The sequence below is a fragment of the Myxocyprinus asiaticus genome, chromosome 32 (assembly GCF_019703515.2).
Source record: "Myxocyprinus asiaticus isolate MX2 ecotype Aquarium Trade chromosome 32, UBuf_Myxa_2, whole genome shotgun sequence".
Classification (NCBI taxonomy): Eukaryota; Metazoa; Chordata; class Actinopteri; order Cypriniformes; family Catostomidae; genus Myxocyprinus; species Myxocyprinus asiaticus.
Genome location: NC_059375.1, coordinates 26044023 through 26061701, shown reverse-complemented (window position 1 = coordinate 26061701; position 17679 = coordinate 26044023). Strand labels below are relative to the sequence as shown.

The 17679-nt window shown below is 38.0% G+C and overlaps 1 protein-coding gene across 2 annotated transcripts in view; it reads right to left on the bottom strand.

Moving 5' to 3' along the window:
* Positions 1–17679, bottom strand: part of epas1a (endothelial PAS domain protein 1a) — a 38098-nt gene that overhangs the window by 16028 nt on the left and 4391 nt on the right. For both annotated transcript variants that reach the window (XM_051668030.1, XM_051668031.1), the window contains exons 2-6: positions 6451–6641; positions 2581–2732; positions 2390–2474; positions 1222–1340; positions 927–1129 (exon numbers count right to left, since the gene is read on the bottom strand). In XM_051668030.1, coding sequence (XP_051523990.1) covers positions 927–1129; positions 1222–1340; positions 2390–2474; positions 2581–2732; positions 6451–6641 — 750 coding nt within the window. The remainder of the gene's footprint in view (positions 1–926; positions 1130–1221; positions 1341–2389; positions 2475–2580; positions 2733–6450; positions 6642–17679) is intronic.

The window sequence follows — 17679 nt, the reverse complement described above, 5'->3', positions numbered from 1 at the left end:
AACCCATGCTATTGTTTTATGCACATCAAAATACCCTGCTGGAAAATCCAGCTTAAGCTGGTTTCTAGCTGTTCCAAGCAGATAATTAACTGGTAAAAGCTGATTGACCATTGTGGGCAAGCAAAAATAAAGAAATAAAATAAAAATAAAACAGCTACCAGCTGGTCTTACCACGTTAAGGCAGTCAAGCAGTTTTTTTGGAATATGGTAGCTGCTCAACCAGCTAATGACCAGCTTGGACCAGCTCATCTCCTGTCCCATTATAGAAAGACTTTTAATGAGCTCCGTGTGGTCAATAATGAGTCCTATTACAATGTAGCATGCAAACATCCTGAAACCAATTCGACCTGCTTATATAGCACACCGCTTACAGCAGTGACCTGCTTACACTAGACAGGCCATGGGTCACCAGTCACTCAAAGTTGCAAGAAGTCCCATATCTTCAGGGGGCAAACTAACTCCCCTGGCTTGTTATGGAAGTTATGTAAGAGCAATGGCAGTCAATTAGGAGCTTTCAAGCAATGTACCTGATCTAAAGAGAAAAGCTCATTATCCCTCTCCCTTACAACACACACTGATAAAAAATACAGGCAGTAGCACAACAGGATTATGATAAGAGTTTCAAATAATGAACTTTGAAACACGCACTTATCAACTTACAAATGCTGTTTACCAGTATAATGCACACACATAAGTACAAAATTGAAAAAAACAAATTGTATAACAGTCACATGAATATACGGTGGCCCCAAATAGTATTCGGACACTTGTTAGTAATGCCGTACTTAAAGTTTTTAAATATTTCTTATTAACTGAAATTCATAAATTTTTTAAGTGTGGCTTAAGTGTCCAAATACTTTTTGGAGCCACTGTACATGCACATATAGAGTATTCACATATACTTCAATTAGTCAACACTCCCTTGCCTCTCATCGCAGTAGATAAACTTCATATCCATACTGTGCCTGCTCATGAACGTCTTGCTGTCGAGGGGTGTGTCCACGCTAGAGGGATGTGGGATCGGTGCACACAGCATGGTGACGCAAGTGAGGGGTGGCTCCGAAAATCCACATAGGACTTGAGGGGGGCGGCTGGTGCACACTTGCAGATGCCCCGTGCAGTGCAGCACCTGACAGACAGGGCGGCGACACCATATATTACTCGATTGCATTGTGCACTTTCTTGTTGCATGTATTTGTATGTGTGGGTATGTGTTCTCACCTTCCAACTGGCCGATTTGAGATTGACAGCGCGACCTCTGTTGGTGACCGTACACTTCATCCTCATAAAGAAATCTCTGCCAGTGCTCATATCTTTACCTCTTTTTCCATATACAGGTCCTGCCAATCAAACATCTCATAAGTCATATGCTTAAAATTCAAGTCATTATTGTATACTATTGACCATAAGGCTTTGTCCATAAGACTTTGGCCTTTGGTTTGTTAGTCGGTTGTGGAGGCAAGGTGCAAAGTGCAACTGAATCTGAATCAGTCTGTCGAAACCTTAACTACAGTATATCGAGCTCTCTGTGCTATTACACAGGGATTATCTCCAATTGACCAATGAAATCCCAAGTAAATTACATCACTCGCTCAAGTGCTTCCAGTATGAACAAGTCAGGTGACAGTGCAGGTAAAAAGAGAAAGGGAGAAACAGACATGCACAGAGAGACAGATAAAAAGCTCTCGGGACGGTACAGCAACAGAAATGGTAACTTACAAAGTTACGTTGCCACAAAATAATCAGAGTTAACATTAAATTCACACCAAATTTGTTGCGAATATACATGAATGTATACATTATTCACAAACAAATTTTCACTCCAAAACTATTAAACATGAGCCCAATGCTGAATTTTAGTCATTGTTTGGAAAAAAAAAAATGTCAATACCTGAATTAATTATTTGCCATCCTTAGTAAAAATGTAATCTATTCTCTGAATAAATGAATCATTGCAGTGGGATAGTTTGGCTTATCCTAAGTCTGTTGCAGCTAAACGACATGAAAGTACAAATTATTCATAAAAAATCACCAAAACTAATCTAACCATGTCTGATGCTGAATTTTTGTTATTGTCTGAATAAAAGTTGAATACTTGAATGAACAAAAATCAACCTAAAGCAGAGTGAAGGAGTTTATAGAGATGCCACCACTCACCATTCACTTTCATTTTATGGAAAACAGATGACTGGACTGAGGGATAAATAAAGAGGTCTTGTTCTCAGAGGAACCTCCTCAAAATTGTACAAAATGTAACATCAAGTACATGAAGATAATTACATCTCCATGGCAAACTACATCCAGAGATAAAGAAAATTCTGTCATTATGGTTTGGAAGGTAACACGTCCAAATTCAAACTGTAACAAAAAGTTCTGAGTTGACCCTCACCTGATTTGACACTGAGATTCTCTCGAATTTCTTCATGATCGCAGGGGTGTGTGAAGTCAAAGATGCTGTGGCCTGTCAGTTCCACCTAATAACAATTTGGTAGGGAAGTAAAAGCTTAGATGAACTTTTACATGCTTTGTTATGACCTTTGAGTTTTTTAGAAATAATGAGATAAATAAGGTGAGACTCACCTGTGTCAGGCCCATAAATTTACTGATGTTTTCCGAAAGGAATATCATGTCTCCATCTGATGTTACTACAGCGACAAAGCCTCCCAGAGACTTTAGATATAAACTGTCCATCTGGCTGTCATTCTGCGACTGAGTTTGTCGGACTGTGTGGCCTAGAATAAAAAAAATGTATAAAAGACAATTAAAGTGTGTGTATTGTCATTTTTATATTTTACCCTGGCAAATAAGAAAAAGACTGGTCATGTCCTTTGGTCCACACCTTCTCAAGAGACCTTCTCAATCATGAGACACATTCACAATAGTCCTTTCACATTTCCAGGTTTAGAAAGTGGTAGTAAACCATGGTGAATGGGAGACCACAGCAACTATAATTTTTGTGTTCTCATTTGCTCCAAGAGCAAAAGAAAAATCCACTATTACATGCCCACAGCTTTCCAAAAGAGAAACAATTAGGTAGCAATAGATTAGGACAGTCAGAGGAGAGAAAGATTTGAAATTTCAATTTCAATTAATGGCATGGTAATATAGCACAAAGAATAATGCTATAAAGTTACACTAAATAATTAAAAAAAAATGTATATAAAAAAGTTTGCTAGATTTACGCTGCTAAATAAGGCCGAAAATCATCAAAGTCTGTGAAAAGGGTCCATAATACACAAACTCAGATTCATATTCTTTTCTTATTTATAAAACAAAAACAATCACAAAGAAAGTAAACAGCTGAGTTTCAGATAAACAGGATTAAAGTTTTTAGGTCGTACCAAATCACATATCAAAAACAAATCACGTCTCCTCATCTGATCAGCAAAGAGAGGATGTTTAAGGTAGACAATGGCACTGAAAAACCTCAACATTTAATAATAATTAAATCAGGCTCCATGCTGTGAGGTTCAGGCCTGCTTCCCTGCAGATAAGGGCCCCCTCCCCTGCTCATTTAGGGCGGACAATGAGAGCCCAAGCGCTGAGGCTTTGACCCTGCTCAGACACTGTCACACTGTGTGTCTGGATTGTGAGTTGCCACCAGCAGGTGGACAATATCCGTGCTCCCACCTCAAGCCCTACGATTCTTCCAGCAGGCTAGAAATACCTCACTGTTATGTCTTACTCCTTTGGCTTTCAGCCAAGCCCAAGAATTCTCAACATTTTTTCACAGCTCACTGTCAATCACTATTAAAATAATTAAGCCCTTCTCTTGTTTGAATAAACATGCCTACAAACAAGCCCAGAGGAAAATTGTATTGCTCAGTCGTTGCTCTTTCAGTTCTCAGTAATGTCAACTTTGTGTTCCTTTGGAGAAATAAAAATGTAAGATGCTATTTGCACCCTGGTGCAAATAAAGGTAGATGCTATTTACACCTCAGTACAAATAGTGGAAGATATTATTGGGGCCCAGTCCCTGATAAAAATAATGGTAGATGCTGTTTGCACCCCTAATTATATACTAACAGTATAGGAGCATCACTGCAGGGTGTTTATTTAGAGTCCCTACCTACAGACACCCTACCTACACCAATCCCTAAACCTAAACCTAACCCTAACCTTCCTTTACAAAAATTAACCACGGTTTTACTACATTAACCATAGTATCACCATGGTATTTTGTAGTAAAATCATAGTTACCACAAAATTAAGCATGATTACTATGTAAACACCATTTTACTGATGTAACACCATTGTTAATTGCATCAAATCTATGGTTTCTGCCAAAAAACATGGTTACTACAATATTATTATAGTAAAACTACCTTTGTATATTTTTTCTTTATGTATTATTATAAGTAGTATTAAAGAAAATATTAAGAGAGGAGACAGGAAACAGAATGGAAAAAAGATTGCGACAAACACGGAATCGAACCTGGGTCAAAAAGGCACAGACGCACCAGCCTTACGCCCCACGTCACTGATGCAATACTCACAATATATTTTGTTGTAAATTTCTATGTTTCCAAAAGACTATTGGGGTGCAAATAGCCATGCTGTGTCGCAGGTGTTATATACACCTGGGTGCAAATAGTCACTCTGAATAAAAATAGCCATAAGTGAGACAACTGGTGACATAAAGAGAGAAATAAAATAAGAGGAAAGAGCTATAAAATTAATGTGGATAGCATAGCTTAGACTCAGTCGTGAAAGCTAATATTTGTGTTCGTTTTGAAACTTCAGATTTTTATTGCAGATTTAACAAATTTGGACATTGTTGTAATCTGAAAAACCTGAAAAGTATGAGATAATTCGCAGGGAATGTGTAGAGAGTCTAAGTACAGCACATAAAACCTCATTATAGAGAATTTCAAAGACATAACTAATTAAACAAAGAAGAAAAAGCAGCTCTGCTCATCGATATCTGCTTTACTTCCTGCTACGTGCCTTAAACGAAACTCTGAAGATCTTTAAAAGATTTGATGCTCATTGTATCAACGCGGAACCTTGTAAACACGATTCGGTTTCCACAGACTGATTAAAAGTCCTGTGTGCGTCTACTCGTGGAAGTTTCAATAAACCAGCCAATCAGATTTGCGCTGAGTTGATCGAGAAAGCGTTTTCCAATTTTGTGTGCTATGTGCATCAGACCTAGAGCACAGACTGTGGCTAGTCTATATGCACATTTGTTTTTATTTCTTACTGTTAAAAATTAGGGATGCCAATAGAATAATCACAATGAATCTTATGAATTTCAACCAGTCTTCAGAAAGCAGAATGAAACCGTAGTATGTAACATTTGGTAAATGTAAACTATTTTACTCAAATAATTTTTATCACATTTAATTTTTTTTTGCACTGATATTTTTCACATACCCTCTAGCAATCCCCTTGTAGCCCCTTGGGGGTCCCAGACCCCAGTTCGAAAAGAGCTTATACCATACAGTTTGGTGTATCAGTTTGACCTTATACAGCTTCCGGGTTTTAGAGTCTTGTGGCCTTTTAAAGGTCAAAGCATAATGCAGAACAACAATCAGAAGCTAATAAAGTATGCTAAATATTACAGGCAGGCCTGGCACCAAGACAGAGAGTGTTATGGCTAAGAAAAGAGTAGAAAATTATAATTCACCATTCACAGAAAACAATACCACTAACAGCCCCTAATTACCTCACACCTCATCCTCTCCCTCTTTCCCTTTCTCTCTTTCTGTCTATGTCCATCCATCTCCTCCCACCCACTTCCACATCACCCTCACACATTTTCATCACCAGATTTCATCTCTTCCCTTTTCATTGTTTAATCCACTCCTCTTGCAAACTTCCTCGCCTCCTTGCTCTCTTGTTTTCCTTCTTTCAAAGATACACATGTAGTGTATGTGCGTCAGAAATAGAGTCTGGAAACAATGTTCAGGGTTCTTTGTCTGTCTTCCTGCATTTCTTATTGTACTTTGAGGAGTACAGGACATCTTGTAGCTTTACCCACCCTAACTTCGATGTGACACACACACACACACACACACACACACACACACACATACGCGCGCGTGCACGCACACACACACAAACACACACACACAAACATGTTGGTGCGGCTATCCTTATGAGGACACTCCATAGACATAATGATTTTTATACTGTACGAACTATAGATTCTATCCCCTAACCCTAACCCTACCCATAAACCTAACCCTCACAAAAAACTTTCTGCATATTTACATTTTCAATAAAACATCGTTTAGTTTTTTTTTTAAGCTATTGGAATTATGAGGACACTAGAAATGTCCTCATAAACCAAATTTTTAGCATAATACCCTTGTAATTACCAGTTTGTAACCTGAAAAAATGTCCTCGTAAACTACCCAAACATGGTAAACCACAAAATAACTCACACATATAAATGATATATTTACACGTGATATACTGTATATAAATGTTTGTCGAAGTGTGTACCTGAGTTGAAGAGTTTGTGTGTGCGCAGGAAGCTGATGGCTAGTCTCATGATGGAGGCTTTGTCCAGGTGTGAGCTGATGCTCTGAGGTAACGGCAGCTGGTGGGCGAGTTCATAGAAAACCTCAGTTTCTTTACTGCGCCTGGAGCGTGCTGCATCACGGGACTTTTCCTTCCGCCTTTCTGAAGGGTGCCTGGAGAACACAGGATGGTGATCAAAATAATGCATAGTCTATATGCTGAGCTTCTTCTTCATTCGTATATTTCAGATACTGATTATTACTGCCAATGTTTTTTCAATCCTGATGCGATTGACAAACTGACAGGTTTCGGGCAAGTCAGTTTAAGTTAGTGTTTAATAAAAATCTTTATATTATAATAAATATTTTATGTTTTACTGAACATACTTTTGGTGCCGATTGCACACACTTCATATTAGTTCTTATTTCACTCGAAAATAAAAGAAAATAAGACACTGCAATTTCAGTTTCAGGTTAGGTTTAGTGGTAACACTTTACAATAAGGTTCCATCTGTTAACTTCAGTTAACAACATTAGTTAACATGAACTAACAATGAACAATACTTTTACAGCTTTTATTCATCTTGGATAATGTTAATTTCAACACATAGTAATGCATTTTTTAAATCAAAAGTTTTCTATGTTCACATTAATTCACATGAACAAAGAATGAACAATTAGATTTTTACTAACTAACTTTACCAAAGATTAATAAATGCTGTAAAAACTTTATTGGTCATTGTTAGTTCATGACATCTAAAAAAATTAACTAATGTTAATAAATGGAACCTTATTGTAAAGTGTTACCAGTTTAGTCTTACATTTTGAAACTGCTAAATGAAACACCCAGTGAAATTGCTTAAAAAGCACAGTTTTCTTTCTTGTGTTGATATAATTCCTATTGAAACAGGACGTTGGATGGGACATATTGAAGGGATTGTCCCTTCATTTTAAAAAGTCAATTGCCTATAGTTGTTGGTGGTATTAGGTGGAGGGACATTGTCATTTGAGAGAGCATTTGATTGGACAAAAATCTGTGCAAGATAAGTCATCAATATTTTTGGTCTGTTTTCCCCAAAAGAGATAGACTACATTTAAAAGCATATAAATATGGCATATAAAGCATATCATATAAATGTATCAAATGTATCATATCATGAGATGGCTTTAAAGCTAACAGACATGGACTTAAAGCCACAAATTACTCCAATAATGACTTTATGAGGTCTGTATGTACAGGTCAGGGTCAGGTCATTTCACTGGGTCTCGTTTATGGTATGGGTCTGGGATCCAACTTAATGCTTGTGCAGAGTAGACCTCTCTTGAGTGAGCTTGTTAGTAGATATTATTCAGTACAATCAGACAGCCAAGAGACACTTATATAGAATTCTATCTATAACTGCATAGCTTAGTAGATAAGATATAAAAAAACAGAGTTGGGGGCATGTAGAGAGGGGAGTGAAATGTTTAAGAAAGTGCAGGTCTTTTGAAAGAAATGTGCCCACATTTATCTATCCAGAGAGACACTTTATCTTGCCTAGAAAGAAATCTGTGGTTTGTGGCTTGCCAATGTGTGTAGAGAGATATGAGTGCCCGTGGCTGACAGAAGTGTCAGTGTGCCACAATTCACTGTGCAACCCTCACAAAAAACCAAGCCACAGTGCGTTTTTTGTTGACGTGAACTACCACAACCACTCTCTAAAGTGCTCAAGCTACCAACACACGTGGCCTGCGTACAGCGCTGTGTTTCAGTGTCTGTGGGAGGCTGATGCTGAGACCAGGATCTGGCCGTGTAATTCAAGTAGCAGCATCCCAGTGTGGGTCCCCTATTCCCTGGCTCAGGCCAGCCTGGCTCTGGGAGTGATTGTCAAATGCACAGCGTGGTGCGGGGGTGCAGAAATGTGATAATCAATCCTCCATTAAACAGTTGCATATTTGGCAACCTCAACTTGTCCCCTCTCTGCCTTCCCATTACTCCCCCTTTTTCTGAAAAAAATTGTCATTGTAATAGTGACCATGGATTCTTCTCACAGGAAATGGCTGATCATTTTTTACATAGAGAGGTCAAGCCCATGGGACTAAACTATGAATGTACTGTTGGTTTTTCCTCTGTCTGCTTTTCCTCTGGGCTAAATGAGAAATGGCTACTTCAGTTTAAACCTCCACATTCACTGTGTAGTGTACAGTATGTCTCTATTCATCAACAGAACCACTTCAGTTTTAAAAGAGCAGAATGAAAGGACAGATCTAATTAAAATAAAAATACAGACATAAAAACAGAAAATCAATAGTTAGTACCAAAAAATCTAAGATAATGCAGAGTTGTCCACAGTGTACATGTGCCTTCAATCCAATATTATAAAATACTATTAAAATGATTTTATATAACTTGGAGCTACCAGATGATATCTAACAGCAGCTGCCCTTTTAAGAAATAAAATAACTATTTTCTTATTGCTTCCTGGAAGCTATCTAGCACATAAAGACATGCAAAGTATCAATCATACACAGTATCGTGTATGCATAGATATAGGTTTACTTGCATATGCACACAAACACAATGTGCATTAAAGACATCTGTCTAGAGCATGTATATATTGAAAAACAATTGAAAAATACTACAGAAAGATGCCGGTGTGAACGGCCCCTAAGAAGTTAGAATAAGCATATAGGTACAATATGATGTGACATACTGTATACACATATACACTGATCAGCCATAACATTAAAACCAGTGACAGGTGAAGTGAATAACATTTATTATCTCGTTACAATGGCACCTGTCAAGGGGTGGGATATATTAAGCAGCAAGTGAACAGTCAGTTCTTCAATTTCATGTGTTGGAAGCAGTAAGAATGGGCAAGCGTAAGGATCTGAGCGACTTTGACAAGGGCCAAATTGTGATGGCTAGACGACTGGGTCAGAGCATCTCCAAAACGGTAGGTCTTGTTGGGTGTTCCCGGTATGCAGTGGTTAGTACCTACCAAAAGCGGTCCAAGGAAGGACAACCGGTGAACCGGCGACAGAGTCATGATCGCCCAAGGTTCATTGACGTGCATGGGGAACGAAGGGCCCGTCTGGTCCGATCCTACAGAAGGGCTGCTGTAGCACAAATTGCTGAAAAACGTAATGCTGACCATGATAGAAAAGTGTCAGAACACACAGTGCATCGCAGCTTGCTGAATATGGGGCTGCGTAGCCGCAGACCAGTCAGAGTGCCCATGCTGACCCCTGTCCACCACCGAAAGCACCTACAATGGGAACGTGAGCATCAGAACTGGACCATGTAGCAATGGAAGTAGGAGGTCTGGTCTGATTAATCACATTTTCTTTTAGATCATGTGGATGGCCGGGTGCGTGTGCATCGTTTACCTGGTGAAGAAATAGCAGCAAGATGCACCATAGGAAGAAGGCAGGCCAGCGGAGGCAGTGTGATGCTCTGGGCAATGTTCTGCTGGGAAAACTTGGGTCCTGGCATTCATGTGGATGTTACTTTGACACATACCACCTACCTAAAGATTGTTGCAGACCATGTACACCTCTTCATGGCAACGGTATTCCCTGATGGCAGTGGCCTCTTTCAGCAGGATAATGCGCCCTGCCACACTGCAAAAATTGTTCAGGAATGGTTTGAGGAATATGACAAAAAGTGTTGATTTGGCCTCCAAATTCCCCAGATCACAATCCGATTGAGCATCTATGGGATGTGCTGGACCAACAAGTCCGATCCATGGAGGCCCCACCTCGCAACTTCCAGGACTTGAAGGATCTGCTGCTAACATCTTGGTGCCAGATACCACAGGACACCCTCAGATGTCTTGTGGAGTCCATGCCTCGATGGGTCAGAGCTGTTTTGGTGGCATGAGGGGGACCTACACAATATTAGGCAGGTGGTTTTAATGTTGTGGCTGATCGGTGTATATACACTCACTGAGCACTTTATTAGGAACACCTGTACACTTACTTATTTGTGCCATTATCTAATCAGCCAATTGTGTGGCAAAAGTGCAATGCATAAAATAACGCAGATACGGGTCAGGAGCTTCAGTTAACTTTCACATCAACCATCAGAATGGGGAAAAAATGTGAACTCAGTGATTTCAACCGTGTCATGATTGTTGGTGCCAGACAGGCTGGTTTAAGTATTTCTGTAACTGCTAATCTCCTGGGGTTTTCACAAACAACAGTCTCTAGAGTTTAATCAGAATGGTGCCAAAAAATCAAAACAAACATTCAGTGAGCGGCAGTTCTGCGGACAGAAATGCCTTGTTGATGAGAGAGGTAAACAGAGAATGGCTAGACTGGTTCGAGCTGACAGAAAGGCTACAGTAACTCAGATAACCACTCTGTACAATTGTAGTGAACAGAATAGCTTCTTAGAATGCACAACATGTTGAAACTTGAGGTGGATGGGCTACAACAGCAGAAGACCATGTTGGGCACTTTATTAGGCCCATAGTGTTCCTAATAAAGTTCTCAGTGTAAATATATATATATATATATATATATATATATATATATATATATATATATATATATATATATATATATTTATTTATTAGAGGTCAACTGATCGTGGTAAGTGATTTTCTAGTACCAAATTAGCAATTTAGCATGATTACTCAAGGATAAGTTGTTGGAGTAATGGCTGCTGGAAATGGGGCGTGTCTAGATTTGATCAAAAATGACTTTTTAAATAGTGATGGTGCTGTTTTTTACATCAGTTATGTCCTGACTATACTTGAGTATAGCTGATACTATATATAGTATATATAGTTAAACTAAAGCTGAATGCCACTTTGGTGAATTAAAGTACCGATTTCCTTCCGAAAAAGCAAAATCTGTGCATTATTCCAAACTTTTGGCTGCCAGTGTATATATATATATATATATATATATATATATATATATATATATATATATATATATATGAAAAAACAGTACTACAAGTACCAACGCAAACCAGCGATCTTGCATTTTGTTAATAACTTGTTAGATTATATTTAAAAAAAAGTGATTACAATGCTTTTGTTTAACACAGTTTAAAAAACAAGCTAACGCACACTTCAGTCTCTCACAACCAGCTGGAATGAGTAAACCATCACCCAATGCGTGAGCTTCTACCAGCTTATTTTTTCAGTAACTTAAGCCAGACCTAAACTGCCCAAACACACCTTGGATACCTCCGTGTTTTGATCTGAGATGAGCTGGAAGGTTTATCTCTTAGTGGAGATGTAGTTTTTACAGACCCTTTGGCCTCATTCTGGCTGGATCCAGTCCCTCAAATGAAGGGGAGTTATGTCCTCTGCCCTCTGCTAAACTACTGAGTTCTGTTCCCACACAGGCCAGCTGCTGACCTAAACCCCCCTTAGCTACACTTTAAAGGGATTCAACATTAGCTGGCTAAACAACTTCTGGATTAGGGTACTTCTGTGAGGTCTATATAATGACTTGTGCTACAGGTCAATGTAGCCTGAAGACAGTGGCCTGCTAGCAGTTTTTGCTTCTTTGTCATACATTGATCTCTGTTCTTTTATATAATAGATAGTTGTATAAAATCCACTAATTTGGCTGGCCAAATGGCATTCCAAGAGTGCTCGGCCAGTCAACTTAGGAAGTACTTTCATTGTCAGAGAAAAGAAATAATAAAATTGGCCACATTTTGTATGAAATCTAAGTAACTCTTGACATAAAATTTTTATAGAATGGTTAAAATTATTATACAATATCCAGAACAACAGCATGCTTGTTTGTGTCATATTGCTTAATTATGCAGCCTGATCTCATGAATTTTACGTAACTGCGACGATAGATTTGTAAAATGATATTACGTGGTTCCATACTCGTATCACGGCAGTTCCGAGGTAAATGTCCACTGTGTGGTGCAGATTAAATGTTTTGAAGGTTTAGGCTCTGTTGAGTTTTAAACCAACAAAACCTACCTTCCTACTCTAAACCTTAAACCTAACTGATAATGTCATACAAAGCAAATGTAACATGAAGAACGCACCTGATGAAGTTACTCCGGTCCTGTGTATCGCAAGTGCAACACTTTATCAGTTGAGCTACCATGTTAAAATGTTTCGCATTACAAGTCATGGGCAATAGTAAAAGTGTTTCGATGTCATAAGATAGCACTGTGTAAGGAACAGGGCAAAAAGTAAGTTATCAGTTAAGTAAGTTAACTGATAATCTGCCATTTTACTCGTGATTTGTATGAAAGTGAATAAAAGTCATTGTTGTTGTAGCATCTCTTGGAAAATGCCTTTATAACAAGCCATTTAAAGACCATATAGCAAAAATATATGTTTAGTGATGTTTTTTCTATGAGACCGGTTTGTAATTATGACATTACTGCAGCTAAATTTCACTGAGGGATGTGACAGGCAGCTATAAAGCCACTGCCAACTGTTCTTTACATGGTATTCATTACATGAAAAGTGTCAATCAAACACTCAACAGGTAGCTGACATGAGGATAGTCTGTATTTCAGAGAGAGAGAGATCTCAACGGAGATTTGCATTAAACAGAGCTATCACGATTCCAAGCAAACACAATAGCGAGACTGCTGTACCTATCACCTACTGCCTCGAGCGTCATCACGCAACCAAAGCAAAAGCTGTCAAAGAGAGCAGATCATGTGATTAGCAAGATGTTGTGAACCCATTCCTCTTTCAATCTCTCTTTGCATTTCTCCTCTCAACCAGATTAGGCCAGTGAGTTCACAGAGAGCTAAAAGCCAGACTGCACAGAGCGACCATTCACTCCCAGTGCAGTTGTTAACATAATTACATTTCCCTAACTTTAAAAAAAATGCCCCAACTTTTCTTCTCCCACCAATAATACAGTGGAAGATTTTGATTTAAATAGAAAATGAACCCATGGTATCAGAGCAGTCACATTCCTGTGCAACAGGGATTGAACATTTAGAAAAACAAGCTTTGATAAATGCCATTGAAAACAGCACAATTACATGATTACATTACCCCACTGCCACTAATTACAAAGCACTCAAAGGGCATCACACTTAATCATAGTGCTAATGAAGCACTTATGGAGAGCAAATGAAACAAAATTTTAACAGATAACAACCTAATAAAGTGATAGAAGTAACCAGAATAGGGACACATCAGTGCGACCTGTTCGTACTGTCCACACTTTCAAAGGGAAGGTGCAGATCTGATAACCTCAGTTTCAAATGGAATATTACATTCCTGTTAACAAGCCACCAAAGACCACATGGAGAACAAACCATGGTGGCTCATTTAACCCCACTTCTATAACCCGTAGGCACTATATGCTGTCAGTCCACAAGCTACATCTGACTTTAGAATGCCAGTCAAGCAGATGAAGTCACAATCTTCACTATATAAAAAATGCATATTATGATGGCTGAACCATACTTTATAATGGTGTACTTAAAATTAAACTGACAAACAGATCTCAAGGCACAGTTGTTACTTTTGAGGTGAATCAAACAGAGAAACACAGTCGATAAAATACAGACTAAAAAAGGCTAAATACTTTTCATTAACTCATTTTTATTTTTTCTACTAAATTAAGAAAGATTCTCAAAATTGAGAGTACTGTAAATTGTTTTCAGTCTGTTGCAACAGAAAAAAAACATAATCAGGACTTTTGAAAACTTTAGTGTAAATGTTTTAAAGATTATATATATATACACACACACACTGGCAGCCAAAAGTTTGGAATAATGTACAGATTTTGCTGTTTCGGAAGGAAATTGGTACTTTAATTCACCAAAGTGGCATTCAGCTGATCACAAAGTATAGTCAGGATATTACTGATGTAAAAAAAAACAGCACCATCACTATTTGAAAAAAGTCATTTTTGATCAAATCTAGACAGGCCCCATTTCCAGCAGCCATCACTCCAACACCGTATCCTTGAGTAATCATGCTAAATTGCTAATTTTGTACTAGAAAATCACTTGCCATTATATCAAACACAGTTGAAAGCTATTTGGTTCGTTAAATGAAGCTTAACATTGTCTTTATGTTTGTTTTTGAGTTGCCACAGTATGCAATAGACTGGCATGTCTTTAGGTCAATATTAGGTCAAAAATGGCAAAAAAGAAACAACTTTCTCTAGAAACTCATCAGTCAATCATTGTTTTTAGGAATGAAGGCTATACAATGCTTGAAATTGGTTTACGAGGATTTTTTTTTTTAGGTTACTAACTGGTAATTACAAGGGTATTATGCTATAAATGTGGTTTATGAGGACATTTCTAGTGTCCCCATAATTCAAATCGCTTAAAAAACATACTAAAGATGTTTTTTTTGAAAATGTACAAATGCAGAAAGTGTTTTGTGAGGGTTAGGTTTAGGGGTAGGGTTAGGGTTAGTGGATAGAATCTATAGTTCGTACAGTATAAAAATCATTATGTCTATGGAGAGTCCTCATAAGGATAGCCGCTCCAACATGTGTGTGTGCGTGTGTGTGTGCGCGTGTGTGTGTGTGTGTGTGTTGTACAGTAATTCATCCCAACATTTAAAACTTCAATTATGGGGAGACCGGGTAATTTGTAACATTTTTGACATATAAATCTCAGGAACCAAATAAGCTAAACCACAATTTTTTTATTTTTTACCACAAAAGAAGTATATTTGCCTGTTTAATACTAACCAAATGTTTATAACATGAAAATATTTGAAGATATTCTAGATAAAGTCAAGTAAGTGAAATGTTACAATTGTAATGTCCAGTTTCAGATCCACGTTTTTTGGACATTACCTTCATCAGACAGTAAAGGACTTTTACTTTTATTACTTTTTTTACTACTTTTATTGCACTGTAAATATATTAAAGGTCGACCGATATATTGGTTTTGCAGATTAATCGGCACCAATAACAGATTTCTGAAACTATCGGTTATCGGCAAAAATCCACACCGATAGTTTTTCCTTGTTGCGTCCGGTGCTGGAGCGGCTGGGAAGGGTCCGCTGTCATCATACGGTATGAGAGCGGCCTCTAGAGGCGAAATAAAAACTATCACTTCACTGATGCCTTGAGGTGTTTGTTTTGACACATGAGACTACACTCTGCATGGAGCGGAACACTTCAGGTGCGGATTTAAACATCAACAACGAAAAGGTACAGTTGAAGTCAGAAGTTTACATACACCTTAGCCAAATACATTTAAACTCAGTTTTTCACAGTTCCTGACATTTGATCGTAGAAAACATTCCCTGTCTTAGGTCAGTTAGGATCACTACTTTATTTTATGAATGTGAAATGTCAGAATAATAGTAGAGAGAATGATTTATTTCAGCTTTTATTTCTTTCATCACATTCCCAGTGGGTCAGAAGTTTACATACACTTTGTTAGTATTTGGTAGCATTGCCTTTAAATTGTTTAACTTGGGTCAGATATTTTGGGTAGCCTTCCACAAGCTTCTCACAATAAGTTGCTGGAATTTTGGCCCATTCCTCCAGACAGAACTGGTGTAACTGTGTCAGGTTTGTAGGCCTCCTTGCTCGCACATGCCTTTTCAGTTCTGCCCACAAATTTTGTTTGTACAGATGAACGTGGTACCTTTAGGTGTTTGGATTTGCTCTCAAGGATGAACCAGACTTGTGGAGGTCCACTATTTTTTTCTGAGGTCTTGGCTGATTTCTTTTCATTTTCCCATGATGTCAAGCATAGAGGCACTGAGTTTGAAGGTAGGCCTTAAAATACATCCACAGGTAAACCTCCAATTCAGTACACCTCCTATCAGAAGCTAATTGTCTAAAGGCTTGACATCATTTTCTGGAATTTTCCAAGTTGCTTAAAGGCACAGTTAACTTAGTGTATGTAAACTTCTGACTCACTGGAATTGTGATATAGTCAATTAAAAGTGAAACAATCTGTCTGTAAACAATTGTTGGAAAAATTACTCATGTAATGCACAAAGTAGATGTCCTAAATGACTTGCCAAAACTATAGTTTGCTAATATGAAATCTGTGGAGTGGTTAAAAAATGAGTTTTAATGACTTCAACCTAAGTGTATGTAAATTTCTGACTTCGACTGTATGTATACAGTACACTACAGTAGTCATTGTCATATCATTATAAAGTTATTAATTTGTTGACTAGATGCTACATTAGTAGAGAACAGTAGAATGTTTGCCAACAAGGCTGAGAGGATGCTAATATTAAAGCTAACCTCAAGCGGATAGAACAATGTGACAAAAACACACTCAAGTCCTACGCAAATGTTTAAATGTCACGATTGTTACCATCTATTAACATCTATTTGCAATAGTTTATATCCAGCTGGTCATGTTTATGCATTCGTTAGCCAGCTAAGTTGCATATTTAAAGCTAGTGACGTGAGAAAGCAAATTAATATCTTCATGCAGCTGAGAGATACGTAAAAACAAATCAGAAACGCATCTTGATTTCAATAAAAAAATGTTATCCTCACTGTAATACGATGACTTCAGATCGATCACATTCTTGCGCTAAAAAAGGCTAGACACAGCACAACAAATACAGTTTAACAGAAAGCAGGTGTCTCAATATGCTTTTAAAATAATTTTTAATTAGACACATCTTCAAAAAAACAGCACTCCTGCACGAGACACTGAATAAAGAAAAACAAAGCGAAGCAAAGACATTCGTCTAGCACACGATTACATAGAAAAACAAATGGATGGTTGCAAAAGCGTTCGGTGTAAACAGCCTCTTACAGTAGGTGGAGGTCTTTGGCCGTTGCATCTTGCTCTCTTATAAGCATTTCTCAGATTAAGCAATGAGTTGTTTAAATGCTTTGTCAGGAAAGGTGTTCAACTTGGAAATGTGTGTCTCAAGATCTTCGCGTTCGATTCCAGTCTGTTGTGTTCTGTCTGTTTGAACAGCCCCTGGCTTGGGCTCATAGTTTGAGCTGCTTCACCATCGAGTTCCGCCGAATACCACTGCTATCTGTGAATATTGCTACTCTACATACAAATGTGGTATTTCACTGTTATTATGAAGCTTGAGTCTGGAGTAGTAAGAATCAGTGCAAGTGTAACACTGTGTGAACTGTCTATTGAAGTGTTTTCCCCACTCATTTTACTTTTGACTTAACATTTGAGAATATGGACCGACTAAAACTTTTTATTCATTTATTTTATGCACATTAGTTGAAAATGAAATGCTCTTTTTTAACAGCCAGGATAGGAATGTTCTTTGCAATAATTTAACAGTGCTGAATGGTTTAT